The sequence below is a fragment of the Pantherophis guttatus genome, chromosome 6 (assembly GCF_059756535.1).
Source record: "Pantherophis guttatus breed Tessera chromosome 6, ASM5975653v1, whole genome shotgun sequence".
NCBI lineage: Eukaryota > Metazoa > Chordata > Lepidosauria > Squamata > Colubridae > Pantherophis > Pantherophis guttatus.
This window is the reverse complement of record NC_142068.1, coordinates 70,802,197-70,829,774: the sequence shown is the minus strand read 5'-3', so window position 1 is coordinate 70,829,774 and position 27,578 is coordinate 70,802,197. Positions and strand designations below refer to the sequence as shown.

General features: G+C 40.2%; 1 protein-coding gene across 3 annotated transcripts; it reads right to left on the bottom strand.

The window, feature by feature from the left end:
* Positions 1-445: 445 nt before the first annotated feature.
* On the bottom strand, positions 446-25,198 carry LOC132711964 (putative lysosomal acid lipase/cholesteryl ester hydrolase). Of its 3 annotated transcripts, XM_087871746.1 has the most exons (11): positions 24,975-25,020; positions 21,827-21,921; positions 19,664-19,775; positions 15,803-15,920; positions 13,301-13,499; positions 11,901-12,010; positions 10,901-11,037; positions 5,778-5,924; positions 4,860-4,931; positions 2,787-2,858; positions 446-1,553 (listed from the first exon to the last, which is right to left on the bottom strand). In XM_087871746.1, exons 3-11 carry the CDS (start codon positions 19,766-19,768, stop codon positions 1,311-1,313), a joined length of 1,203 nt encoding a protein of 400 aa, XP_087727872.1. In that variant the 5' UTR covers positions 19,769-19,775; positions 21,827-21,921; positions 24,975-25,020; the 3' UTR covers positions 446-1,310. The 3 variants fall into 3 exon arrangements, with proteins under 3 accessions (XP_087727872.1, XP_087727870.1, XP_087727871.1); XM_087871744.1 differs by lacking the exon at positions 21,827-21,921 and having other exon boundaries at positions 24,975-25,198; XM_087871745.1 differs by lacking the exon at positions 21,827-21,921 and having other exon boundaries at positions 24,883-25,025.
* Between the last annotated feature and the right edge of the window lie 2,380 nt (positions 25,199-27,578).

Sequence of the window (27,578 nt, the reverse complement as noted above, 5' to 3'; positions counted from 1 at the left end):
ACCACTCCTTATGGGCCTGTAAAGTGACAAAAGTTCTAAAATGTAGCAGAAAAATTAAGGGCAAAATATTCAGGCGACTTAATGTTGAATCCTCCTTTTAACATTTTCATAATGCCCCATGTGACACAGCCGTAAGATGTATATGACAGAGGATGGAATCTGCTGGAGTCTGTATACCTCTAGCATTCAAGACATTAACATTCTTGGGAAGAAGAAATCTCATTCCAACCAGTTTAAGGAAAACAACCATCTTCACTGGGTTCAATTTTTGCTCTTTGTTGTTCTGCATTGCCTTCTTAGGCTGGTGAAAAGCTCTGTTGCAATGAAGCCACTTTCCAACACCGCAGACAAGTTCTTCCACTGATCTGCAACCCATTTCATTCGATATTTAATTCTAATACACATTCAAAACTTTCAGGATAGCAATTAAGGCAGTTGAAGCATATTTCATTATAAAAGATCAAGAATTTATTTCCAAGAGAACAGTCTCTTCTACACATGATATTGCCTTTAAAATGCCCACTCCCTCGAAAACACCCAAGTTTTCCAGATGTCCCAGAAAATATAAAGCATGCATCTGTTTCCAAAACTAGGACTACAATTCAAGAAGCCTGCCCTGCAAGCCTTTTCCTACTGAAACAAACAAAAATATTTCTTCTTTCCATATTACGGAGAGGTGCACCTTTAAGTACGTGTTGCAAAATCCACAGGAGGATTTTAAGGCAGGAAATCTACTCTGTAAAAACTTTCCAAGATCATTTGTGTTTAAAGAACTAAGGTGCTTGCTTTCCAAGTGCTTCTTTTACATTTTAAGCAGACAAGGAGTGTGCGCTTTGGAATGAGTTGTCAACGTAAATTTCACAGATGTAAAATTTAAACCATTACTAGTTATCCTTATTGATTCCCTATCCAAACTATTTAAGTGCACTTTGAAAGGGATTTGTTCCAACAAAATAAGCAAAATAAAATAATCACACATGGACAGCCATTTTTATATAGCTTTCACAACCTCGGTATCATGGACATTAGCAAGGTTCAATAAATTGTCTTTTTCCCCTAACCCTCATTTCAAAAATTATCTGAATAGTGCAAGAACAGCAGTGCAAGGCGTTTGGTATCATTCACTACCTATTTTTGCCTTTCCATTAAAACTGCATGAATTTAAAAAAACTTACAGTATATGACAAATGCAGTTTCCGTTTCTTAAGGTATTGCTAGAAGGCTTGTGTCAGAATAATACTATACGTAGGTAAAAAGCAAGACTTCCTTTTCACACTGCATCAGTGTTTTGGGACTACAACTTCAAGTAATCAATGGGCATATTGAGCTTTCCGCATCATCTGAATCATATCTCTGAACATGCGCTGTGGGGCATCAAGGCCCCAGATGAAATCCAGATGTTCCCAATCTGGGATCTCCTTGTGGTATATCAAGTTTGGGATCATAGACATTAATATAGCAGCGTCCTTTTTGTCTGCCAGCCAGTCCTGGCCACCCGTCCATATAGCTGTTGGAACAAGCATCTTTTCCATTTTGTAGGGAGGTGGTATTGACTAAGTAAGAAAGAAAAATAATGGTTAAAAAATCCAAAGAGATTCTCATCCTGATGTCACCACTGAGCAAACTGGCTGAGGTTGTAGTTTGGCAACAACTGGAAAGCCAAGGTTCTGTAGATCTGTTCAACAAGTCATCTGGGACAAACTACCGTATTTTTCCATGAATAATATGCTACTTTTTCTTTAAAATATTTACTTGAAAATGGAGGGGCATCTTATATACGGGGGGCGGGGGGCGGGAGGGAGGCGGAGAGAAGGCGTGCCCCATCCCCATCCTCCAGCTTCTCTACCTTATATGCAGCTCTATCATTCCTCTCTATTGTAGTTTTTTCCTGTATACATTGCCTAGAGTGGCCATGTGATCCAGGAAACAACTATGATAGAGTTCATATCTATTGTTCCTGTGATGCATTTCCTGTTCTTATATTACTCTCTCTCTAATAAGATGGCTTCTGCACATCTTATGCTTGTGTGTGCTTACTTACTCTACATGAAACATGGGGGCGTCCTATACATGGGGGTCTCTCTCTCTCTCTCTCCCTCCCCCTCCCCCCTCCCTCTACAATTACAAATCAGTGCACACATTTTAGCCACTTCATTTGAAACAGGTTTCCACAGATGATTAACTCCTTAAGTAGATACAAATGGAGATTTTTTTTTGCCCAGAAAGCACAATTATAAATGGGGAAGAGGGGGGGGGACACCTCATCACTGCCTTAGGATAAGGCCATTCACAAGAAAAATTATGTATTTGCAGAGGAGGAGGAGGAAGAGGAGTAGGAAGCATCATCATCATCATCATTATTATCATCATCATTATTATTATTACAGGTAGTCCTCGATTTATAAGAGTTCATTTAGTGACCATTCAAAGTTACAACATCACCATGGTCACGTGATCTTAATTCAGACACTTTGCAGCTGACTCATATTCATGCCATTTGCAGTGTCCTGGGGTCACATGGACACCTTTTCTGATCTTCTGACGAGCAAAGTCAATAGGGAAGCCAGATTTACTTATCAACCATGTTACAAATTTAACAACTACGGTAATTCACTTAACAAGAGTGGCAAGACATGTCATAAAATGGGACAAAATTCACTTAACACCTGTCTCGTTTAACATCAGAAATTCTGGGCTCAATTGTGGTCGTAAGTCGAGGACGACCTGTATACTGGTTATCTGATAATACTGCAGTCTAATATGTCTCTCCCCTTGGAAATTCTTACCTGGTTATAATGAGCCATATTTTCTTTTTTGCTTCCCCAGTCAAATGCTCTGTTTTCCCCAGACTTTACAACCTGAAAATAAAGTTACTTTTAAAGGTGTGTATGCCTTCAAAAATATGTATGTATGTATGTATGTATGTATCTATGTATCTATGTATCTATGTGTATGTATGTCTTCTCAAGTTTTCGCAGGTGTGTATATGTAAAAAGTTAAAATCTCGGGTGTTTTCTCGCATCATTAAAAGTCTGTTAATTGAAATCCTGGCTAAAATACCATCTTAAAATCCTCCAAAATCCCAACAAAACACTTTGTAAGGTCTTTTGAGACTGGCTAAAATCCTAACAAACACTTTAAAAGTTTTCTTTTCGGCAACGTTTCGACAAGCTCTTTAACTTGTCATCATAGGGCCCCTACTTTCAGTTTAGAAGCTGTGGGTATGTTGCGAGATCGGAGTTGTCGCTTTTCTATGTTCGCTGCTGCTGACATATGCTGGTTAGCCTGCAACTCTGTGTCCTGATTGGAGGGCAGCAGTTTTTTCTCCTGCTTCATTATCCTAGCTGCAGCCTGACTGCATGTTAAAGGCCCAGCTTTCTCTGGTTCACTATTACTAACTGTCAAAGAACGAAGGATTCTGGTAGGCATCACAACACCGCTGATTGCCTGTTGAGATCTCAGCCTATCCTCTGTTAAAACTTGAGTTTCCCTCAGTGCAAGTCTCCAAATACTTGATAACCTAGAAGCGTCATCTCATCTATTCATATTCTGCGGCCTCTTTTTAATTTCGATAGCCTCCCTAATTATTCTCTTAATAAGATGTTCCTCTTTCACCACTGTTCTAGTATTGTTGAAGCTTGTCGAAACGTTGCCAAAAAGAAAACTTTTAAAGTGTTGGTTAGGATTTTAGCCAGAGTCTCATACAAAGTGTTTTGTTGGGATTTTGGAGGATTTTAAGCTGGGATTTTAGCCAGGATTTTAAGTATTTCAATTAACAGACTTTTAATGATGAGGGAAAACGCCAGAGATTTTAACTTTTTACACACACACACACACAGACACACACACACACACACTCACACACACACATTTCATCCATCCATCCATCCATCCATCCATCCATTCAATTTACTGCCTTTCTGCTCTGTGGCATTTATTATATGTTGGAAGAAAAAACAAACTATCAGGTGCAGCAATTTTCTTGTAACATTTGTTTATCCGCCCATTCCTTGAGAAATACAGAGCTGTGTATATTTTCCAAAGTCTTCCCATACTGGCAGGCATCAAGAACTTAGTGCAAATAATGGCACTGAGTAATCTTAACATCCACCTCCTGTTGAGGGAATTTCCTTAGAAGTATGACTTCCAAAGTTCAGCTGGTCTTACTCCAGGGGTGGGTTCTAAAATTTTTTACTACGGGTACTGTGGGCATGGCTTATTATGTGGGCGTGGCTTGATGGTCATGTGACAATTATTTAGGATTTAGCAGGCTTTTAACTGCTTGCAGAGCTGTACCGATCTACCCATTTATTTTTGCAGACACTGATCTACTCATGTATTTTTGCAGGCACTGGTCTACCCATTTATTTTTGCAGGCACTGATTTGCTCATGTATTTTTGCAGGCACAGGTCTACCCATTTATTTTTGCAGGCACTGATCTACTCATGTATTTTTGCAAGTACCGCTCTACTCATTTGTTTTCTTTTAACACTGATCAGCTGTAGGGCAGCCATTTGAAACCTTGGGGCAAGAGTTTAAACAGTTTTTTTCCCTCTAGCCATCAGTTGGGACTCAGGAGGCAGCAACAGATTGGGGGTGGGGTCAAATAAAAGGTAAGAATAACGCGGGGGGGTGGGGGGGCAGACCTGCTTAGGTGACGTCATATCGTCACCGCTACCGGCTCGGCGGAACCAGGCTGAACCGGGAGGAACCCACCACTGTCTTACTCCTAGAACAGCACATGCAGAATTGCAACAGAGTAAAAGCTAACATTAGAATCATGACTCATAAATGCAAGCCAATAACCTAGACACCATTGTGGCAAGCATTAATCAATCAGCCTGGGAATTTCAACTACCTGTCTCCAGTGAAGCATATTCTGGACAGATGTTCCAGCTGGACAGTGTGTTGAATAAACTTCTATTCGGCTCTGAAAACCACAGTGAAATGATTAGCTAAATCTATAACCAAGTATATCAATTACTTCTTTTTAAAATTTTATCTTAAAGGGAAAAGTGCATCAGGACTTAACATTTGGCCATTATGTCCAAATGCAATTGACCCTGGCTAATCTCGGAAAAGCTAAGAAGGGCTGATCTGACTATTTTTTGAATGAACTAGACCAGGGGTGTCAAACTCAAGGCCAGCGGGCCAAATTCAGTCCGCTAAGTGCTTAGATCTAGCCCGCGGGGCCGGCCTGGAAATAGGACTGGCCCACAGTGCCTCTGCTAGCAGAAAAGGGCTGCAGCCCCCTTCCCCCCCCCCCCCATTTTCGGCCTGGATGGCCTCTTGCTACCCAAAATGGGTTTTAGCCAGTAGGGTGCTACAGGAGGCTGTCCAGGCCAAAAACAGGGCACGCGGGGGCTGCGCCTCCCCATACCCCATTTTGGCCAGCAGGGTGCTGCAGGGGGCCGTCCGTCCCATCTCCTTCCCCCCTCCCCCTCCTCCAGCCGACCTGTGGAGAATAACTAGAATGCTGATCTGGCCCTCCAAGAAATCCAGTTTGACACCCCTGAACTAGACTAATTTAGGCAAATGAAAAACAGTTCAACTTCAGGGAATCTTTAGCATTTGAGAGACACCATCTTGCCATTCTTAAGCTGGCTATGATTCTCAGTCTTTCATTACCAAATAGCTGAGATATAATCTTAGAAGAGAGTATTTGCCTGTCCGATAACATGCACAATGTTATTTTTTTTTAAAATTTTTTACAGATTAATTCATTTCCTTTCAAAACAGAGTTTACACATTTAGGCTCTTTAATTCACGCTCTTACCATGTTTAGGTTGTTCTTATTAAATCCACACAGGAGAAAGAAAAAGTTGCCACAAAGATCATCAAGTAAAATACGGCCGCAGATGTGGGTAGCAAACCATTTTATTAGAGCATTCTGGGGGAGAAACTGCTTCGTTCCAAATATTTCCTGCAAAATAAGAATAGTATAACATAGGTCACTTTACTGGAAAATAAAGATGCTTCTAAATATGATTAACATAGAATCATAGGGCTGGACAATAAGTAATGGGTGGAAGATCATTCAAGAGACATCCACCCTAGAACTAAGGAGAAATTTCCTGAAAGTGAGAATAATTAATCAGTGAAAAAGCTTGCCTCCCAAAGTTTTGGATGCTCTATCACTGAAGGTGTTTAAGAAGAGACTATGCAGCCATTTATCCAGTGTGATCTAGGATTTCCTGCCATGGGCAGAAGGTAGTAGTAGTAGTAACCTCTGAAGTAGGGGTGTCAAACTCACATCGTCATGTCGTCACGTGATGTATCGCAACTTTCCCCCTTTGCTAAAACAGGAGTGGGTGTGGCCAGCGTGTCACGCATCCAGCCCACGGGCCGCGAGTTTGACACCCTTGCTCTACCCTATTATTCTGTGTTCTATGTTATTGCCAAATTTACAAAACACTGACGCTGAATTTGGAAAATAAATCCATACTGTATGATTCAGTGGACAAAAAAAAACCCTTGGTCACAATGCTACAGCAGTGAGAAAATACTGTATGTGGAGGAACAGAATGAAATTACACTGAACAATAACCTGAAAGATATTATTATATAATAGAATTATATATATATAATTCTGTATCAATGGTACACAACACCTGATAATCTGACCAAGATGTATAAAAGTGTTTCAAATGTCTGCTAGAAAGAAGGTACTTTTTATCATATTTGGTAGAATTAGGATAAAGCAAAGAAATATTGGAGGCAGGTTTATCCTTTAATTCAGAAGATTCATAAAATAAACATAAAACTGAAACCAGAAGTTTTCTTTTAGAACTACTGAATAAAGATCTTGGGGAAAAAAATATGAACATTTATCAACTATGTTAATTGCAGCGAAAATTCCGTATGCGCAAAAATGAAAGGATATGTCAATTCCTACAAAGGAAAAAATAGATGGAAACGGTGATGGAGCTGCAGAGAAGAGAAAATTAACTGTTTTAATTAAAGAACATATGCAGTTTTGTTTACATTCAGGAGACCGCTTCCGGATTTTGCGTTCAAAATGGTGTGCGTGGGGCGGGGGGATGAAATTTTGATTTTGGAGTTTGTAATTAAATTTACATTTAATTTTTAAAAAAACGTTAAATTCACCTAAAAGCAGTTGGAAGTCACTGCTTTTATTTCCTTCCCAGTTACCTTTCCCCTTTTCCCTTCTCATTTTTCCTATTAATATTAAAATAATATAATATTGGGGCCAAATTATTTAATATGTTTTTTAAACTGTTTTTTAAATTTTATGGATATATGTGTTTTATTGTTGGCTGTGCACCGCCCTGAGTCCCTCGGGAGAAGGGTGGTATAAAAATTTAAATAAATAAATAAATAAATAAATAAATCTTTATTTCTATTTGAATTTTATATTAAGATAAACTTCAATTAAAAAATTTTAAATGCTAAACACATTACCATTGTGATTTTAATGTAGCTGAGTAAGCTGATATGGCTTCATTCACATATTCTGCTAGATCTTAATGAATGGATTCACCTATGTTGGTACAAAATAAACTATTTTTGAATCTTCCTGCGATGAATCTACCCAGTCATTAAGAGGCAGAAAAATGCCACATATCTGATTCAAGGAATGTCAACTCCCTCATTTGGGATAGAAGTACATCTACTTAAGTTAATTAAGGACATCTACTAATTTTCTTTCAATGTGGAAAACCAGAATTAAAAATATGCTTTTTATTTCATATATACTATGGCATCATAACTATGACAGTTATATCATGATTAAACTGCTCCTAGAGTTAGGAAGTTTTTCCTAATATTTAATCAGAAATTGTCTTCCTGTAACATTCAATCTGTATTTTGCAGGGGGCGGGGGGCTTGGACTTAGAAGGGAGTCATATTCTAAAAAAGAACTGAGAGCATGACACTGAGAAAATATTACATTTGATTTAATATACAACAGATCGTATGATTGCTCACTCTTAATAGAGCTTTCGGAGACACTCAGGACATTTTCTGCAATGTATTCTGTATTAATTTCAGCAGATTAATTCACGTGGGCAGGATCCTCGTGGCTATTTCAGTGAAACTGAAACTGCTATCAAGTCTCTTGACTCATGCCAAGAAGATCAGCAATTACTATTTTTTTTTCAACCTGAGTAGGGTACTTCATCTTTTCAAGAAAGTTGGCAGTAGAACCTCACAGTAGTAAGAACAGGTAAAACATACAACACTCAATACAAGTATTTTCTAGGCACCAACTCAATAGAGAACTTGGAGCAACTGAACATCTCTCGTTCTCAATCTACAACTGGCAGAATGAGCCAAACCAATGCACTGGGGGGACATTGTTTAAATGCTAAATGTTAATTACAGAATCATCAAACTCTGCTTTATTTGATACATTCTGGTCCATTTTCCCACTATGGTTTTAATACTGAATTCATAGTACTTCAGAGTAAATTTTGCCTCATGACAGCATAATTAAGCTATTGGCAGCAAAGATTAACTTTTGTATTACAGAACTGGTGTTACTACTGAGAATGCCACTTAACCTAGATTAAAGTTAAGATTAAGGTTAAATTAATCTATCTATCTATCTATCTATCTATCTATCTATCTATCTATCTATCTATCATCGATCGATCTATCTTTCTATCTATGTATAAAAGCCAAATACCACTCACTCATCACAAAATCTCCACAACTATAAAGCCTACAAACTTGAAACCTGGCACGTATGTTTCTCTTGGCTTCTAGGTGCTCGCTAATAAAGGATTTTTTGAAATGGCCATCAGATTATTAGTATTTCTTATTATTATTAACATGCTCTGATGCTAAGGAGTTAGATGTTCTACTCCCCCTCCCCTCCTGAAAAGAACTCTGTCTGTTCCAACTGCCAGTTGCCTTATATTAACACGCGCTGATGCTAAGGAGTTACATTCTACATAAATTTTCAAGCTTTAACTGTCAATTTATCAAGCCCAATCGCATAGTTTTGTAACGAAGCAGGGGTATCCAGCTACTAGTATTTAATAAAACAACATGCAGAAACACAAAGTGTGCAATGTGGAACAAGTCCTGTGAAAGTAGGTCACACCATTTCATTGTTTAAATTTTATCAATGCAAGATTTTGATTACCCTAATGCAGGGCTTATAAGCTTTTGTCTGCACCAGAAGAACTTACCACCACAATTGAGCCAGTTGTTAAGTGAGTTTTGGCCCCATTTTATAACCTTTCTTGCTAGTTTTTAAGAGAAACCCTGCAGATGTTATATTAGATGTTGCAGTGCCCTCAGGACACTGCAACAGTCATAAATATGGATCAGTTGCCAAGCATCTGAATTTTTGAACATGTGACCAGAGGGATGCTACAACGATGGCAAGTGTGAAAAAAAACCTGTAAGCCATCTTTTTCACTGGGCCTTCAGGCCTGTCACATTTACTACTGTGGGAAACTGGGAGGGGGGAGTGTATGGAGGCAGGGTGATATATAGTCATGATAACATTCCTTTCTCAGAGAGTCAAGGACATCTTGCCCTGCACCTGGACAGTTGGAGCTGGGAGGCATCTCCAGTTGGGACGGTGTTTTGATTGGACCATGTGATGGACATGTGGGTGTTGGGCAGGGTCTTGAACTTTGCTTTGGGTGGGGAAACCTGGAAGCTCTCAGATTTGGGTTTTCCCAGATGTGTCAATATGGCATCTCTAATAAAATGGAACTTTGAGGAAACTCAAGCCTCGGAGTTTTCTTTCGTTGGGGGTGTTACTTGGAACCCTGACACATAAGTCACTTTTTTCAGTGCCATTGTAACTTTAAACAGTTAGTAAAAGAATGATGTTAAATTGAGGACTACCTGTAAGCTGGGACTGATAATCAGAAGAACTGCTTTCAACATTTTTTTTTTCTCAAATACTAATCCATCCATAGTGACATCTAATCTATAATAGTTCACATGTTTCTTAAATTAGGATTTTACCCATTTTATACTCATTTTAAGATTCTGCACAACAAGGCGCTGCAAGCAACAAGGCCAAGAAAGTAACTTTTTATAGTGTTATAAAAATTTAGTTTTTATTGTTTCACTATAGTTTATAGTGAAAGTAAGTCACCACATTATAAAAAAGATATTCAGACTTGATTAGGGGACTGGAGGCTAAAACATATGATGAATGGTTGTAGGAACTGGGCGTGGCTAGTCTAGTGAAGAGAAAGACCAGAGGAGACACGATAGCAGTGTTCCAATAATTGAGGGGCTGCCACAGAGAGGAAAGGGTCAAGATAGTTTCCAAGGCACCCCAAGGCCAGACAAGGAATAGTGGATGGAAACTGATCAACGAGAGTTTCAACCTAGAAATAAGGAGAAATTTTCTGACAGTGAGAACAATCAACCAATGGAACAGAAGTTGCCTTCAGAAGTTGTGGGAGCTTCATCACTGGAAGCTTTCAAAAAGAGACTGGATTTGTCACAAATGGTGTAGGGTCTCCTGCCTGGGCTGGGGGTTGGATTAGATGACCTACAAGGTCCCTTCCAACTCTGTTAATCTGTTAAATCTGTTAATTAATCCCTATGTGGTGTTTTGGTGGTGTTTTTTCTTTCAAAACCTCTGCTGGACAGCTTTCAATAATTTTGGGGAGGGGGTAATGGACATCTTTAAAAAGCGACTTTGGGTCAGCTCAACCTCCCTCTTCCCCATTATGGAAGGAAAATAGGAGGAAGCAGAATAGACAGCCATCATCTATGATGCCCCAGAACATCTCAAGTCACACAGGTGGTGTTTGTTTAAAACTCGGTTCCTTGTTAAGACTTTTGTTCAAAGGCACGTCGGTCTTTTGTTCAAGTATGTACAAAAAGAAATGTAGTACTTAGCTACATCACCTAACATCTGCACTTTGTGGTTCAAGCAAATATTTTAAACAAAACACGTACTTTAACTAGCAATTCAGGAATCTCTCCAAGTTTGAGCAAAGAACTGGATGAAAATGTTACAGTCATAACAGGTGCCAATGCAAAAAATATGTTTATCTTTTTTGCCAACTCTGGAAAAGTTGAAAACGCTATGAAACCTGGAGGAGGGAGAAACATGAAAGATATGAATAGATCTTAAACTAGGCGTCTGAACAAAATTAGTAGGAAAACAATTTGTTGCATATTCCACAAAAGCAACTGTATTTTTTATAAATTTCAGTTTATAGCTAGCATCATTAAAGCAAAAGGGGACTTTCTCTGTGCCTGAAGAACGTTTTCATCCATTTTTCTTTATAAATCCAAAGCAGCTTTCAAAATGATTAAACACTCTGAAATTTGATATAAAAACCTCTTTTGCTTTGATGAAAAAAAATGATTTCTTTTTTTACACAGGCATCCGCTAATTACATAGGGTGTGACATTTTTAAAATAGGCAGGCAACAAACCACAAGGAGGATTTAACATATTGTGCAGACACACTATATGCCTGGGGTCTCCAACCTTGGCAACTTTTAAGTCTTGTGGACCTCAGCTTTGCTGGCTGAGGAATTCTGGGAGTTGAAGTCCACAAGTCTTAAAGTTCCAAAGTTGGAGACCCCTGTAAGCATATATCCCTTTATAGAGTTCCACTGAAATTGGGGCATTCATTTGGTCCAAGACATCTTTAATTCAGTCCAGAGTCATTTCAAAACTTTAAAGTCTTCATTCAAACTTTCATACATAAATACTTTCCATTATTTAAAACATGTCTTTCCTAAACTAATACCCTTCAGATTACACATTCCACAAACTGCAGTCATAACTCATCTGGAAAACATCAATGTAAGGAATACTGATGAAGATTATTTACCTGTATTAGGGATAATTATTATTTTATAGATAAGCATTATGACATTCAACTTCACCTACATAGCTATTAAAATTACCAGTGTAATTTTAGCAAAGTAGTTTGTTAACCTACCTATGGTGGTGCCTTGAGAATGACCAACATAGAAGAGTTGCTCTTGACCAGTTTTGTTCAAGACAAAGTTTATTGAAGCCGGAATGTCATACTTAGCCATTTCATCAAAACTAAAGAGGAGAGGTGAATCCATCAGTTACACATAACATAAAGAAGCAGGATCCATATTATCCAAGCTGCCACACGTTGAAATATTATCCAGTCAATGAGGGAAAGATACCAGGGTTCAAGTCATATTAGGGTTCATGAGTCCTTTACTGACCTATCAAGATACTTCTGGTTTAGCTTCTTTTTAGCTTCTTTACTTACAATGGAGATGTGGCTTGTTTTAAAAGACTAAGTTAAAGATGAAACAACTATAAAATGCAACTAAGATTAGCAACGGCAATAAGAGTATCTGAGAAACCTCTCTGCATTCTGCAAAAAAGCTTTCAAGAATCATGACCAATTTTATGCCACTGTGATTTTTATTTGTATAGTCTTCCAATGATTCCATAGTTTGCTTCTCAAGATCCTGCAACCTACCCAGAAGAATATAAGCACATGAAGTGTGTATGTGTCCCCCTCTTTACTTACTTGTTTTTATTAGATACATCATACACTCTCATTTATTGGATTTATATTCCACCTTCAGGAGCTCAATGTGGCCTACACACCATTCACTCTTCCCATTTTTCCAAACTACAAGAACTTTGATATCTATGCAAAGAAACAGCAACTGGCTAAAAAATATCCACTGATCTTTTATAGGTGGGAGTCATCTGGAATCTAGGTCTTTTAATCCAGTGTTTCTCAATCTCAAGAACTTTTAAGATTTCTGCACTTCAGCTCCTAAAATTGCCAAAGTGAGCTTTGGGAAAGTGCCAGGACAAAAATGTAATTGGCAATGTTCTTTATGAAAGCAAAACGGCCAGTTTACATATTATGGATTTGGTGAAGAAGTCATAGTCAGTTTCACCCATATAGCAGTGATTCACCATACAAATCAAGCAATATGCATCGACCATCATATGTCGTCCTCCTTAGATATCAGCACTAGCACCAGTTTGTCACACAGCGTGAACTATATAAATGTCATATAATGGCAATAATCAAGTGTTATCTCTTATTCCTAGCTGTATAGAACCAATAGGGCTGCCTCCACTGGCCAGACAGGGACAATTAAAGGGCTAGATGTGACCGGTGGGCTGTAGAAGCCCAGGTCTGCTCTAGGTTTATTACTCTAGCTAGGTCTCCTGCTTTAGAATAGCAGTTTAGCAGTTCTTACTGCCACCATCTATAATATGCACACATACGCTTTCATTAATAAAGCTATAAAAAGCAGGCACATGGCACATAAAGAAAAGGATAGGTAAAGGGGCAAAACCAAAGAAGTCCTAATGTTTAGTAAATTTGTCTACCTGAACATCCAGTATTCTTTTTCCTTTGTGGTATACTTGATGTGTTTTCGGGACCAAGTGTTTCCTCTGCTGTTCCCTAACCAAACATCAAAACCAGCATCAGCTAGCACAAAACCCAGGCTGTTATAGTCTAGGTTAGTCACCCAGTTACTGCCATCAGCAAGTAAGCCATGTTGCAGAAACACCACTGGTCTTGGTTCTGAAAGGGAAGCATTTTACACATAGTTAGAAGCAGGAAAAAAAACATCCTCTCCTGAGGCAAGAAAGTTTTCCACAGCCGTTTGTGGATTTGTGTACAAATGCCTTTCTTTGAACGACAGCAGATTCGATGAATAAATACATTGATGGTAATGTAATCTCTTCAAAGAGATTCCCAAGAGGAGAATTCATGAATTTGTGATTAGGTTCACATATTTATATGCCGCCCGACTCTCAGGATTTCTAGGTGGTTTACAAATGATTTAAAACAGGGGGCCCCATTCCTCGATTTGTGGAATGACACTGGTCCCCGGCATGGCAGAAACTGGGCCGCGCACATAAGCAAAGCGCTATTCGCGGGATGCTGGCATGTGAAACTACGTCCTCTCTGCTCCACGGAAAATCCAAGGAACCAGTCCTTGGTGCCCAAAAGGTTGGGGGCTGCCAATTTAAAACAAAGGTACCTTCTTGTGGTTTGACCATTTGTGATCCCTCTACCAAGTCATCTGATTTTGACTTGCCTCGTTCTCTCCGGTTGTAACTGAACAGAATTAGGGGTGATATTGGAAGAAGAGACTGCACCCCAGGGTTGTCAAACTGGCGGCCCATGGGCTGGATGCATCACATTCAGGCCACGCCCACCCCAGCTCCGCAAAGGAAAAAAAACATCGTGAAACATCACGTGACGGCAACATGACACTGGAAGTTTGACACCCTTGCTCTACCCTATATCAGTGGGGATGGAAAGATCCCCCTTGTGATTCTGGGGCCAATATGCAAAGTATTAAACATATTAGGCAAGACTGCACACAACGTGTATTCTCTGGTTTCCTAGAAGATCTGCACGAAGCAATGCCTGGATAGCTGGATTGGACATCCAGTTATGAGACCTCTGCCGAATCTCCATAGAAGTTTTATATACAATTATGTGGACTGTGTATATTTGTTTACTTCTCTTCTGTCATGCTGTCAGCATATGCTAAATAATAATTTAAAATATGATAATAAAAATGACAAGGATAAAAGAGGGTAGGGATGGCAGAATAACAAACCAGGTGGAAACATCACCACCAACAAAAACAACCTAAGTTTAAAGGGCACCTGAGCCAGTTCTTCAGCCCCTCAGCATGGTACATAATTCAGCTGAGCATATCAATCAGTCAACCTGAGGGTGGAAGGAGGAGGAGGGTGGGCTACAGAAGAATTAAAAAAAAAGAAGGATCTTATGAGACAGAATTTTGTTGGAGATGTAATAAAGACAATACTTTAAAACACATGTTTTTACAATGTCCTACAGTTACTAAATTTTTAGAGAAAGTAGTGGACCGGATAACCATCAACTGCCGAGATGGTTGCAAATGATCTCATAGAAAAGAAAAGAATTGGGATGGGTAGGTCTCCTTTTTATATTGTACAGAGAAGCAGGAAAACTCAAGAAGCCAAATTAGCCTCAAGGCTTGACATCACTGATGAAGATATCCAACCTCAAAAACAAGAACTGAGATTTCCTGCTGGGTTGCATTTATTTAATTTGCCATACCTTTAAGAAGCTGAAACACCTTGCAATCTGAAGCATTATGGCAGCAATAGTACGGTAGAATTATTTTTTTTACTAAATTTATATGCCACCCATTTATAGGCCACTCATCTCACTATCTAGAACAGAATATAATAACAGAGATGGAAGGGATCTTGGAGGTCTTCTAGTCTAACACCCTGCTTAGGCAGGAAGCCCTACACCACTTCAGACAAATGGCTATCCAATCTCTTCTTAAAAACGTCCAGTGTTGGAGCATTCACAACTTCTGGAGGCAAGTCGTTCCACTGATTAATTGTTGTCAGGAAATTTCTCTTTAGTTCTAGGTTGCTTCTCTCCTTGATTAGTTTCCACCCATTGCTTCTTGTTCTACCCTCTGGTACTTTGGAGAATAGCTTGATTCCCCCTTCTGGCAGCCCCTGAGATTTTTGGAACACTGCTATCATGTCACCCCTAGTCCTTCTTTTCGTTAAACTAGACATACTCAATTCCAGCAACCGACTCTTTGATGAGTGAATTTTTTTCATTCTATCAGGTGTTTTTTTTTTTCTATTAGGCACAAAGATCAGTAGAATCCTGGCCATTCCATTTCAACGGTTCACAAGTGTCTCTTGGACTAATGTCCTTATTGAACTGAGCAGAGTAATTAAACAAATTAAAATATATTGGGAATAGGAAACCATCACTTTAACAAGGACAGACAATATTTATAAATGATTTATAGACTTTCATAATACTCTATTATCTGTTTACAAACATATACTTACCCTTGGTTTTCTGACTTAATTTCCCATAAGGAATTCTATTAATACCTAGGTAATATCCATCATCTGTCACCACCTCATATTCCTCACTGGGATATCCTCTGAATAAAATAAGTTCACTCTAAAAGAGAAACAAATCAAATATAGTGTTGCTCATTATTAAGTTATTCCAAAGCGCCTAGGCCAGCCTTCACCTATTTAATGTTCTCAAGATGTTTTGGACTGCTATTCCTGGTATTGCAAACTTTTAGCAACACTAGCTAGGAATTTTGGAGAGTTTGTTGGCTCAAAATATCTAGAGAGGCTGAAAAAGGCTGGCCTAGATATTTTATTTCTCTTACCTAAACACAAATCATTCAAAAAGCAAATTCTATATATCAAAGGACGAAAAAAAGTCGCAAAGTAGATATTATGGTAAACATGAAAAAAGTTCCCTTAATGTGCAAACCAGTTATTGCTGTAACTGTCAGATGACCGATGAACCAAAATAAAGCTGAAACAACTCATCTCTGTATCTGATAAGTAGCTTGGGCAACTATCCACTTGCTTCAATGTTCACAGATGCTTAACAATGGTTTAGCAATTCCAAAGAAGGCCCAAATGCCACTCTATATACCTACTGGTAGTATAGTGGTTTGAATGCAGGATTGCAGGCCAACTCTGCCAACAGCCTGGGTTTCGATCCTGACAGGGCTCAAGGTTGACTCAGCCTTCCATCCTTCCAAGGTCAGTAAAATGAGGACCCAGAAGGTTGAGAGCAATAGGCTGCCATTGTGAACCGCCCAGAGTGTGCTGTAAAGCATTATGGTGCTTTACATAGAGTACTATTGCCAACAGTCCAACTAGCAGACACCCAAAAAAGCAGGCACTCTTGGAAACTTCAAAATTCCAAAGGTGAAACTTTTGAGTACACCATTTTGGCACTGAGGAATTAAAACCAGGTTTAATTCAGGGTTAAACTCCGGGTTTTTCCAGCACAATGCTCTATGGTTGGATTTCCCTTCCTCCCACCCATCATGATGACACTGTATAATAATGAATAAGGATTTTGTTTTGCCTTTGTTGGCACCTGCAGTAGTGACCTTGGTGTGTCTCGGTTCACACAGTCTATTCTTGAAGCGTTTGCATTCTTTCTCACCCATTCCTCCTCCTAGTTCTTTGGTAAGTTGAATAGCAGTAAGTGGTTAACTGGTTCACAAGTGGTTCAAACTTGACAGCTATTACTATTCTATTGTTATTGATCAACACAGATATGATAGATAGCCATGTATATATCCAAACATATTTTCTGGATTACTGTAACATGAGCCACCCTTGAAAAGCATCCAAAAGTAACTACTGCTGCCAAATGTGATAGCTACTCTACAAAAATGTTTATATTGAAAGATTTGGACTGCTTGCCAAGTGATTACAATAGCACTTAGCACTTAAGACTTATACGGTATACCGCTTTACGGTGCTTTACAGCCCTCTCTAAGCGGTTTACAGAGTCAGCATCTTGCCCCCAACAATTTGGCTCCTCATTTTATCCACCTCAGAATGGTGGAAGGTTGAGTCAACCTTGAGCCTGGTGAGATTTGAACTGCCAAATTGCAGGCATCTGGCAGGGAAAAGTAGCCTGTAGTACTGCATTCTAACCACTGCGCCACAATGACTTAAACAAGCAGTTTAAGATATTGCCCCAAAAACATGTAGACATGTTGAGACATGTAGATGTAGAGAAGTACCAATAGTCGTTTCTCTGGCAGGTGAGTCTCTAATCGCTGGCACTGATCTTCATTCATTCAACATTGAGGAAACCTGAAAAGCTTTTTATTTATTTTTATCCCACTTTTATTATTTTTATAAGTGACTCAACGCAACAAACGTACCTTTATAGTCCCTTCTCATCCTATTTTCCCCACAATAACATCTCTGTGAATGGGTTGGGCTGAGAGAAAGAGACTGGCCCAAAGTCATCCATCCAGCTTTCATGCCTAAATCAGGACTGGAACTCGGTCTTCTGGTTTCTAAATTGGTATCTTAACCACTAGACCAAAGCTGCACTATTTAGGCAGGGCTTTTGTTAATTTCAGTAGCAATTTTTATAGTCTGTTATTAACTCTATAGATTCTGTCATTTTAATTCATTTTTTAAGTTAGCCACTTTGATACTTGATAGAATAGGAAGGCGAAGTATATAGGAATTAAAATCAGGAATCTGAAGTCAACCCTTCACACAAACTAAGAGAAAATCTAACCAGATATAGGAGTCCAATGCTTTCTCCCAGCCATATTTTAGTACTGGAAGATTTTAGCTCCTTCCTTGAAAAGCTTCTTTTCTTTAAAGCTTAGCAATTGGAGTAAATAACTTTTTGGTGATCAACCTTAATGGTTATGGAGGGTTAAGGATGGCAATTGATAGGATGTCACTGCAAAAGACATGAAGTTAAATTCAGGGTTTTCTGCCGATCAAGGAGGTGGCTATGACAGAATGAACAAAGCTTGGGCTGTTTTTATGAGCATGTTGGGAAGGACCTTCAACCACATTATCATGCCCATCATCTTGAACTTTCTGTCTGCACCCTGAAGATAATCCTTTATTTATTTTCTTGGTTTTCTTCTAAAATTGTCCTTTGTAAAGCAAGTGATAAACATAAACAATTATTTTTTTTTTGAACCTTATGAACTTCTTTCAGATTTGTTTTTTTTTTCAGATTTACCCTTTATTGGTTTCAAAAAAATGTATTATAAAATATAATCCAGTAGAAATTCTTTCCTTTCTGTTTGAAAGCTTGAAGTTGACTTCCTTATATTTTAGGGCTAATTTCCCTCTTTCTGCTTTCTCAAAATACCTAGAGAGGTTGGAAAAGACAGGCTTAGAAATTTTATTTCACTTATCTCAGAACATATAAAATAGCAAGTTCAATATACAAAAGAATGGGGGGAAATCACAAAGTATTTTTTAAATGGAACATTAAAAAGTTCCATTAATATGCAAATCAGCTACCATCACAAACTGTCACGTGATTGTTGAACTAACACTAAGCAATAAAGCTGAAGCAATTCATTTCTATATTTGATCAATAGCTTTGGCAACCATCATCATGGTTCAACCTTCACAGTTGGCTAAAGTTTAGCAACTGCAGAGAGGGCCGTGCCCAAAAGCCACTCTATGTATCTATTGTACATGACAGATATAATGGGAGTCATGTATGCATCCAATCACATTGTCAAGATTGATCGTCCTGCTCTAAGGGGGTCAGACTTCCGTGTGGATATAATATCCATGGTGAACATATTGACTTTCGGCTTACAGTGAAAAATCAAGGAAATTCCTGGAGGCCTGGACTTGGATTGTTTGTGACAACACAACAATTCCAGACTGATAGCACTTTTAATACCATTCCCAGTAGGGCGGATCAAACTTTTCAATTTTCAACTTCCAAACATTATGGGTGCTCAAAAGTTGTGACATGCCTGGGGGATTGTAAAGATATTTTGGTTACTTTAATATAATTTAGATGTTTGGTAAATAACTACACAAATATCATAACTTTTTAACATTTTGTTGTTTCATTTGGCTCTGCCTCTTCCTCTCCTACATGTTTGCCCTTTTGGGATATGTATCTCACAAGAACTCAGCTGAGCACTGAGCATTAATGCCCTTTACAAATTCTGCATTTTATTGTATTGTTTTCCTTTACATGTTATAAACTGCTCCCAACTGGGGAAAATTTACTTAAGAGCAGGGTGTCATGCTTTTCCTCTGAAGGCCAAATTTTCAGCGAAGAACAAACTTCATGAAAAGATTGGCCGCAAAATAAATATGCAGTACCAATCACTGAAACGGTCTGAAATCGAAGTGATAATAATAACAACTTACAACATTCATGTATGCTTCTGGATCCACGCCTCTTTTTCTTCCTTCAAGTACGGATGAATTTACCAGGCCTTGGAACAAGCTCACTGCGATTATTAGCAGCCACATCTTATCTCTACCAGGAAAAAAAAAAAGGTCATCTCATCAGCACAAATATGCAGGTCTATCCCATCACAAACACTACAGTAATACACTAGTAATAATGAACCTCCTCCAACACCAACATTAAGACTGTGAAGCTGCAGCTCTCTCATGTTCTACACAGAAAAAGGAGATGAAAGCAGCTTAAACTAATATATTCTCAGCTGATACTTAAGAGCTTGGCAAAAAAAAAAAAATAGTATTTGCCTAGAACAGGAAAAAAATATATGCTCCATTATAGTTAAAGGCTGTGGAATTCTAGGAATTGAAGTCCAGACCGCTTAAAGTAGCTGAGACTGAAAAACATTGAACTAGAACACTATGATCTTTCCATTACTTCTTTTGCCTCTGATGAATCTTCTCTTATCATTGGCTTCAATACAGCTAATTGTCCTCATTAATCTCTGACAGAGAGAGAAACAATGAAGTAATCCCAGTGAATTGTCATTTAGGCCAGAGGCTCTCAATCTTTTGGGCACCAGGTTCTGTGGAGAAAGGTTTTTCCACGGACTGGAGGAGGCCTGGTTTTCTATGCTGACTGCATCCCACAGATGGGGTTTCACTTGTTTATGTGGCAAAGTTTCTAGCATGAAGTAGTCCATGGACCGGGGGTTGGAGACAGGGGTGAAATCCAGCAGGTTCTGACAGGTTCTGGAGAACCGGTAGCGGAAATTTTGAATAGTTTGGAGAACCGGCAAATACCACCTCTGGCTGGCCCCAGAGTGGGGTGGGAATGGGGATTTTGCAGTATCTTTCCCCTGCCATGCCCACCAAGCCACAACACGTCACAACAAACCATGCCCACAGAACCGGTAGTAAAAATAACTGAATTTCACCACTGGTTGGAGACCCCTGATCCAGGTCATAAGGTACAGCATTAACTGAACAGCTTTCTTTCTTCGTTTTATATCTTGTTTTTCCTCATGGAACTCAAGACAAATTACACAGCACTCCCTTCTCTGATTTTTCCCTACAACCACTCTATAAGCTAGGTTTGACTGATTGACCTAGTTACCCAAGGAATTTCAATGGCTAAGGGGGACTGGAATCAGCATTGCCCGGTTCTACTAATACACCGTAACTGCTACACCACAGTGCAGTACTGTCATTACAAAGCAATAACATATCGCGTACACTCACATATCATCTCAATGACTGCTACTAGTTTCCAGTTACTAGATATTAAAAGTTTCATGGGGGGAAGAAACATTAACATCACCACAAATCCATGTTACTTATCTAAACATTTGCAAATGTCGGGTTTTCAGTGTATCAAAAACTGAAGTTGCCAGGAACACAAGATCAATATCAGAACAGATAAATTGGCCTCCACCTGTTGAAAATCTAGTTTGAAAAAGCAACTTGTATATAGCTTGGCTGAATTTTTAAAGGATAAGTAAAGTTGGATCAAACTACATGGACATAGCAATAGCACTTAGATTTATATACCACTTCACAGTGCTTTACAGCCCTCTCTAAGCAGTTTACAGAATCAGCACAAGACCATTAGGAAACCTCAGGGATGAAAGTTAAACTGGGAAATTAAAAACCCAGCAAAGCAAAAACAAACTATTTTCACATTGTTATAAAATCTTCCATCAGCCAACAAGAACTGAATTCAATTCTAGGGAATTGGGGTCTATTATTGAACAATTTCCAGTGTCTGCTTACTCACTTTTACTGTGCTACAGAGAATTTTGATCTGATTCAGCCTGGTCCTTGTACTTTTTTCCTAATTCTAATTCTATATAGAAATTACAAGTTCACATCTCGAAGACGCTTTTAAGAGAGAAAAAAAAGAGTACAAACTTAGCTGAAATGAAGCACAATCACCAGGACTGTGGTGTTTTTCAGAAGATAAAATTGAAACAAGTGATAAAACACTTGTTCATTTCTTATTCAAAGAGGATAATTCAATGTCATTCAATGGTGGAGCTACTTTTCCTCCAGAAGGCCTGTTCCTTATTTTGGTGGGGGAGAGGCAGCATTTCATAAGTCTCGTGACAGGCTAAAAAATTCACCTGCCTCCATAAAAGTCACTTCCATATTACTGCTGAAAATGGAAAATATATTAAAAAGAGGAACGCAAAGGATTCTGATTGAGACACATTGTTCTCCTTCTGCAATAAAAACATCAAAAGACCTGAGTTAGCAAACGAAACAGTCCTGACCTTAAAAATATTTTCAAAATTGTAGTTTTGCATCCTTTCAATTTTATGCATTCAATACTAGTCTTCAATTGCAGTCTTGGGCTGTACAGACCCCACATGCAAGAAGCTTTTTAGGTAGGAAACAGCCTGAGAGTTGGATGGAAGCACACAGACACAAAGTTTAGGCTGACTGGAAGACGTTGTTCCCAGGCTTTTCTACTGTCGTAAGTTGAACTACTATAACTTGATCTGCTATGATCTATGGCAGGGCCTCATCAGGGTTGTGTCTGACCTCAGGGGGCCAGGGGGCCGTGGCCAGGATGGGCATGGCCAGCTCGACATCACTTGTGTCAGGGGTGTCTGTGATGGCCCAAGTGCTCTGCCAGCGAAAACGGAGCTTGGGAGGCTGTGATGGCCTTCTGCAACCTTCTGCCAGCGAAAACAGAGCTTGTGTGTGGCCCTCCGGAGCAGTGGTCGGTTGCTCCCAGTTCGGCCCGGTTCTTGCGAATCAGTAGTAAAAGTGGCGGGAGGCTCCACCTATCCGCCCAGATGTCATCATGGATGATCTGTGCATGTGCACGTGCGTTCCCATCGTTGCAGCCTCCCGAGCTCCAGTTTTGCTGGCAGAAGCACCACAGGCCAGTCCTTAGTTGTTTCCAGGGCGACCCTGCGGTCAACCCTGCGGACCAGATCTAAGCACCCTGCAGGCTGGATCCAGCCCCCGGGCCTTGAGTTTGACACCCCTGATTTATGGAAATCAGATCAACATGATCTGGCACAGAGATTGCAGCTAGACATTTTGGCACTTGGGTAGTGATTTGGGAAGGACAGGACATGCTGTTAAAGTGCAGAACAAAGAGTTATGGAATGCCCAGAAGGGAGTTTTTGAAATAACGTTGGCAACTTTAATTAACAATTCTGAATTAACTTCCCCGCCTTAAATTATAAACTCAGTTTAGGATCTTCATTCCATTTTGTGCTGTAAATACTATCTTTGAATCAACCCATTGACAAGAAAAACAAGAATAACCACAGCAGCTACTCATCTTTAACATATATGCCAGAATTTGAAGCCAAAGCTTGTTCTTATAGTTCAGATAGTTAGTCTGGGGCTTGGGAGCTAAGTCAAAAAAATGCACTCTGCTAGAGAGAAGTTCCCTGAAGATGGGCTCCAGCATAAATCTGAAAGCTCAGAAGACTAAACCTCTGGTTTCAGTGACTGACCCAGATTGGATCCTGCAACATTATTCTGGGGCACATATGTTTCCTTCATTCGTTAAGTCAAAAAAGACCTTTATGAAACTTGGCCAGTAACTAGATGGAAGGATGTTGAATGGGGAATTTATAGGTTAAACTCCTAGAACTGAAAAATACCCCAGATGCAGGGATATTCCTGTCAATAAAGATCGTATAGGCGGCTGCATTTTCCTTTGCACTTTTTTTTAAAATTAAGATGTAGAATCTAGAAGCACCCTTGTATGTAAATACTGTAAAGATGTCACATTGGGCAGAGGGCTCTGTAGATACTAAGAGGTGCACACAAAGAATACAGCTCTGGTCTTAAAAATATTTGCAGAGCAGTAATTTCCCATCTTTTCAAGTTTATGTATTCAATACTGGTCTTTCAATTGCTGTCTCAGGCTGTACAGAGTATCATACTGCCATTGAGCCGGGATGGGGCAGTGGTTAATCCAGGCTACTTCTGGCTGCCAGCAGTTCCAGGCTCACCAGGCTCAAGGTTGATTCAGCCTTCCATCCTTCCAAGGTCAGTAAAACTAGGACCCAGATTGTTGGGAGCAATATGCTGACTCTGTAAACCACTTAGAGAGGACTGTGAAGCATTGTATATAAGTCTAAGTGATATTGCTATTATTTTTATCTCATTGAATTAACAGGATTAGTTGATTAGTTGATTACAGAAAGAGAGCCAGCACACTTTGACTATAAAGGGAGAAGAATCTCTGACATGATTAATTTCAACATTCCTTTTTTTTTAATTTGATTTATATGCCGCCCTTCTCCGGAACTCAGGGCAGCTTACAATGCGTTAAGCAATAGCCTTCATACTTTTGTATATTTATACAAAGTCAGCTTATTGCCCCCACAAACTGGGTCCTCATTTAACCTACCTTAGAAAGGATGGAAGGCTGAGTCAACCTTGAGCCTGGTAAGATTCGAACCTGCAGTAATTGCAAGCAGCTGTGTTAATAACAGGGTGCTTTAGACCACTGTACTATCAAGGCCCTTTTGCTGCTGATATTCTGCCTTCGGTCCTTTTCTAAATCACCACTGACATACATCTAAAGGCCCAGATCCTTTGCCACAAAGCTCATTCCATGAAGCTCATGCCACATTAAAGTCTGTAGAGATTCTCAGTCATCCAGGTCATGGTTGTCCCAAAAGTGTTTTTTTTTCAGGAGGCAACTCGACTTTCTTGTTTCTTTCTTTTGAAGACGCTTCTCTTCTCATCCAAGAAGCTTCTTCAGCTCTGCCAGGACAGTGGGGAATGGGAGGATTTAAAGGAGGCAGACTACCAGCTGTCTGCAAGGAATATAAACCCTTCCATTGCCCACTGTCCCGGCAGAGCTGAAGAAGCTGCCTGGATGAGAAGCGAAGCCTCTTCAAAAGAAAAAACAAGAAAGCCCAGGTGCCTCCTGAAAAAAAGCACCTGTGGGACATGCCAGATTTAAGTTTATTAACCTCTCCAAAGAAGGCATTTTAACCCGATGGAAAATACACGTTTCTGAACCACCCTTCCCGCATCCCATTTTCCTGGAAAGCATCACTGGATCCCCAATATATGCAATGATTGTTCGGGGTTTTCCCTCAAGTCATGCCGTGGAGCCCTGCAGCGTTGAGTACTCCTTTCTTTCCCACGGCCCGCTTCCACTACATCTCCCAGAATCCCCAGCCCTGCACAAGAAGCCTCACCCCAAAGGCTACTCCGAGTCCTTCCTTAAATATCCCGGCAATATCCCTCCAAGCTTCCCGGCCCAGGAGGAAAAGTGCAGCAAGAAACTCACCGGGAAGCGACGGGAAGGCGAAGGCAGGGAAGGAGAAACCTCGCCCGCTCTGACTCCGGTTTTTTTTTTTTTTCTTAGCGCTCCTCCCCGGCATCGCAACGCAGCCAAACCACGCCTCTCAGGCTATGCGTATTGCCCAATCAGCGTTCCCGGGGAGAAAGTATCCCCCCCCCCCCAATAACAGGGACCGGAGCGGGGAGCATAGCTCGCCTCCTTTCTTGCGCTTTTTACGCAGCGCTGCCGGTGCAAGAAGCGCAAAAGCGCTTCCTGGAAGCGACGGGAACGTTTTAACCTTGACGCCAGGCTTCTGCCAAGAGACGGAAAGAGAGCAGCGGCCCTCCTGGGCCTCTGCAGCTGGGCCTTCAGCAGCGAAGGGAGCGGCTGGCGCTCTCCGGGTTTACACAAGAGCCTGCCGCATACATACAGGCAGTTCCTCCATTTACAACAGGCTCCTTCAGTGACCGTTCAAAGTGACTACAGACTCGGGACTGAAAGAAGTGACTTGTGATCATTTTTCACGCTTACCACCTTGGTGGTGTTATAAACAGTGCACATTCGCATATGGAACTACCCGAGACCACAACTTGAAAGCAGCAAAGAGGGTTTGTTCACGTATTTGCAAACGGTGCTCAGAAAGTGGACACTGAACAAAGCATTCATGAGCTTTTATCCTCTTACACAATTTATTTATTTATTTATTTATTTATTTATTTATTAGATTTCTATACCGCCCTTCTCCCGAAGGACTCAGGGCGGTGAACAGCCAAAGGATAAAACACAGGAATACAAAATTTAAAATAGATTAAAACAGATTAAACAATTTGGCTCAATTTTAAAAATATCCCATAATTAAAACAAATTAAAATTAGTATTTAAAATTTAAATTTTAAAATTTTAAAAGGGAGAAGATTTAGGCCAGTTCATTTCTCCCTTTTCCTTTTTGACACAGCATCCTATTTTCTTCTAGAAGCCCCCTCCACCTTTGTTCTGTAGGAAGTTAGCACCCACCCCTTTCCTAGAGGAATGAAATATTTTGGGAAATATTAAAAAGGCAGAATATTATGTTTCCCTGGATGAGAAATGGAGAAGCATGTTTTAAAGACGAAGCAGCTCCCACCTTCCTGCCCCCCCCCCCACCCTTTGTTAAGGGGCCAGAGGCAGAAACCCAAGCCTTTGTCAAAGGACATCTGCAACACAATGGCACCCATCTAGCAACAGAGACTTGCCACATGGCACCTGGGAAGATTACATCAGCCAGCAAGGCTAACTAAGACCCCGACCCCCTGGAAGTCTGACAACCAATCAGGATAGTCTTTTTGGGCCCCAGGAAGTTCAAAGCCAGAGAGAGCATAAAACCCGGGGACTCGCTGTATCTCGCGTTTTCTGTTCAGGAACTCAAACCATATGATCCTGTCCACCATTAAACCATCTTTCCAAGTAGTCTCCATGTTTCCAGTGTCTTTTTCCCCACTTGGAGCAGAACCCAGGATATTTCTTCCTACAATTTGGCACCCCAGATGGGACTCCAAGTTAACCTAACCAATGGACCAGGCCCAGGTAAGCCTCCCTTGCTAGCAGCAGACCCATTGAGTCTGTGCAGGGCCGGATATAGATGAAAAGAGGCTATTCCACTTATGAGGCCCTTTCACCTATAGTGAAAGTGTAATTTTAATTTTGCTAACAATTTGAATGTAGGCCCCTCTTGATCTTAAGGCCCTAGGCTGAAGCTTAGTTAGCCTATAGGAAAATCCGGCCCTGAGTCTGTGGGTATGTTTTCCTGGACCTTGGCCATTTGGAACTAGGTTTTAAAGGGGTTTTGAGTGTTGAGCTCAAAGGCTGCTTGGAAAGAAGGTGAGTACCTCTAAATTTTAATTTGAAAGCATGGGAAAAGCATGCAAATGTTTGCATGTATGTGCGTGAGGGCCCTTCTCCCAATCACAGCTGGATCTTGCTTCCTCTGTGCATTTCCTAACCGGAGAAAGACCAACAGTCTGGAGAGCATGGGGGCTTTGCCAGAGCACAGGACCTTCTGTTAGGGAAGGAGGAAGTGTGTGTGTGGGATTCCATCTGGAAAACAGTCTGATTTCACCTCTTTGAGTGACCTCTAGCCGTACCTCTGCCTACTGCTAGCTCCACTGAGCTGTGACTGGTAGGATAGAGAAAGCAAGGAGGGTTGCCAAAAGTGGAACTTTGTGTTTAAAAGGAATGGAAACCGAGCGAAAGCCAAGCAAAAGTGAAAGGGGAATTAAAAGTAGAAAAGGGAATCCCCGGTGTATTCCAAGAAAGCAGTGTGTATTGAAGTGAGGGAACTGCTAGTACTAGCTGTAGGAGCAGTGAGGTCCTCCCGAATCCCTTTTTTGATCCGAAAACCTAGACGAATTCCCTAAACAGGAAGGGGCCAGTATTTCGTCAGGGAATCGAAGTCCTTCCCAGAACCTTTTTTCTAAAAAACCGTACGAGTGTCGCCTGGCTACAGCCAGAGTGAACCTTACATTCCAAGGAACATGGGAAGCAGTAGCTCGAGAGTTGAGTCGTGGGAAAAAACAAAAAAACCCAAAAATCTACCTCAACAGATGGCAGGACCTAGCTGGTGTTGGCTAATCT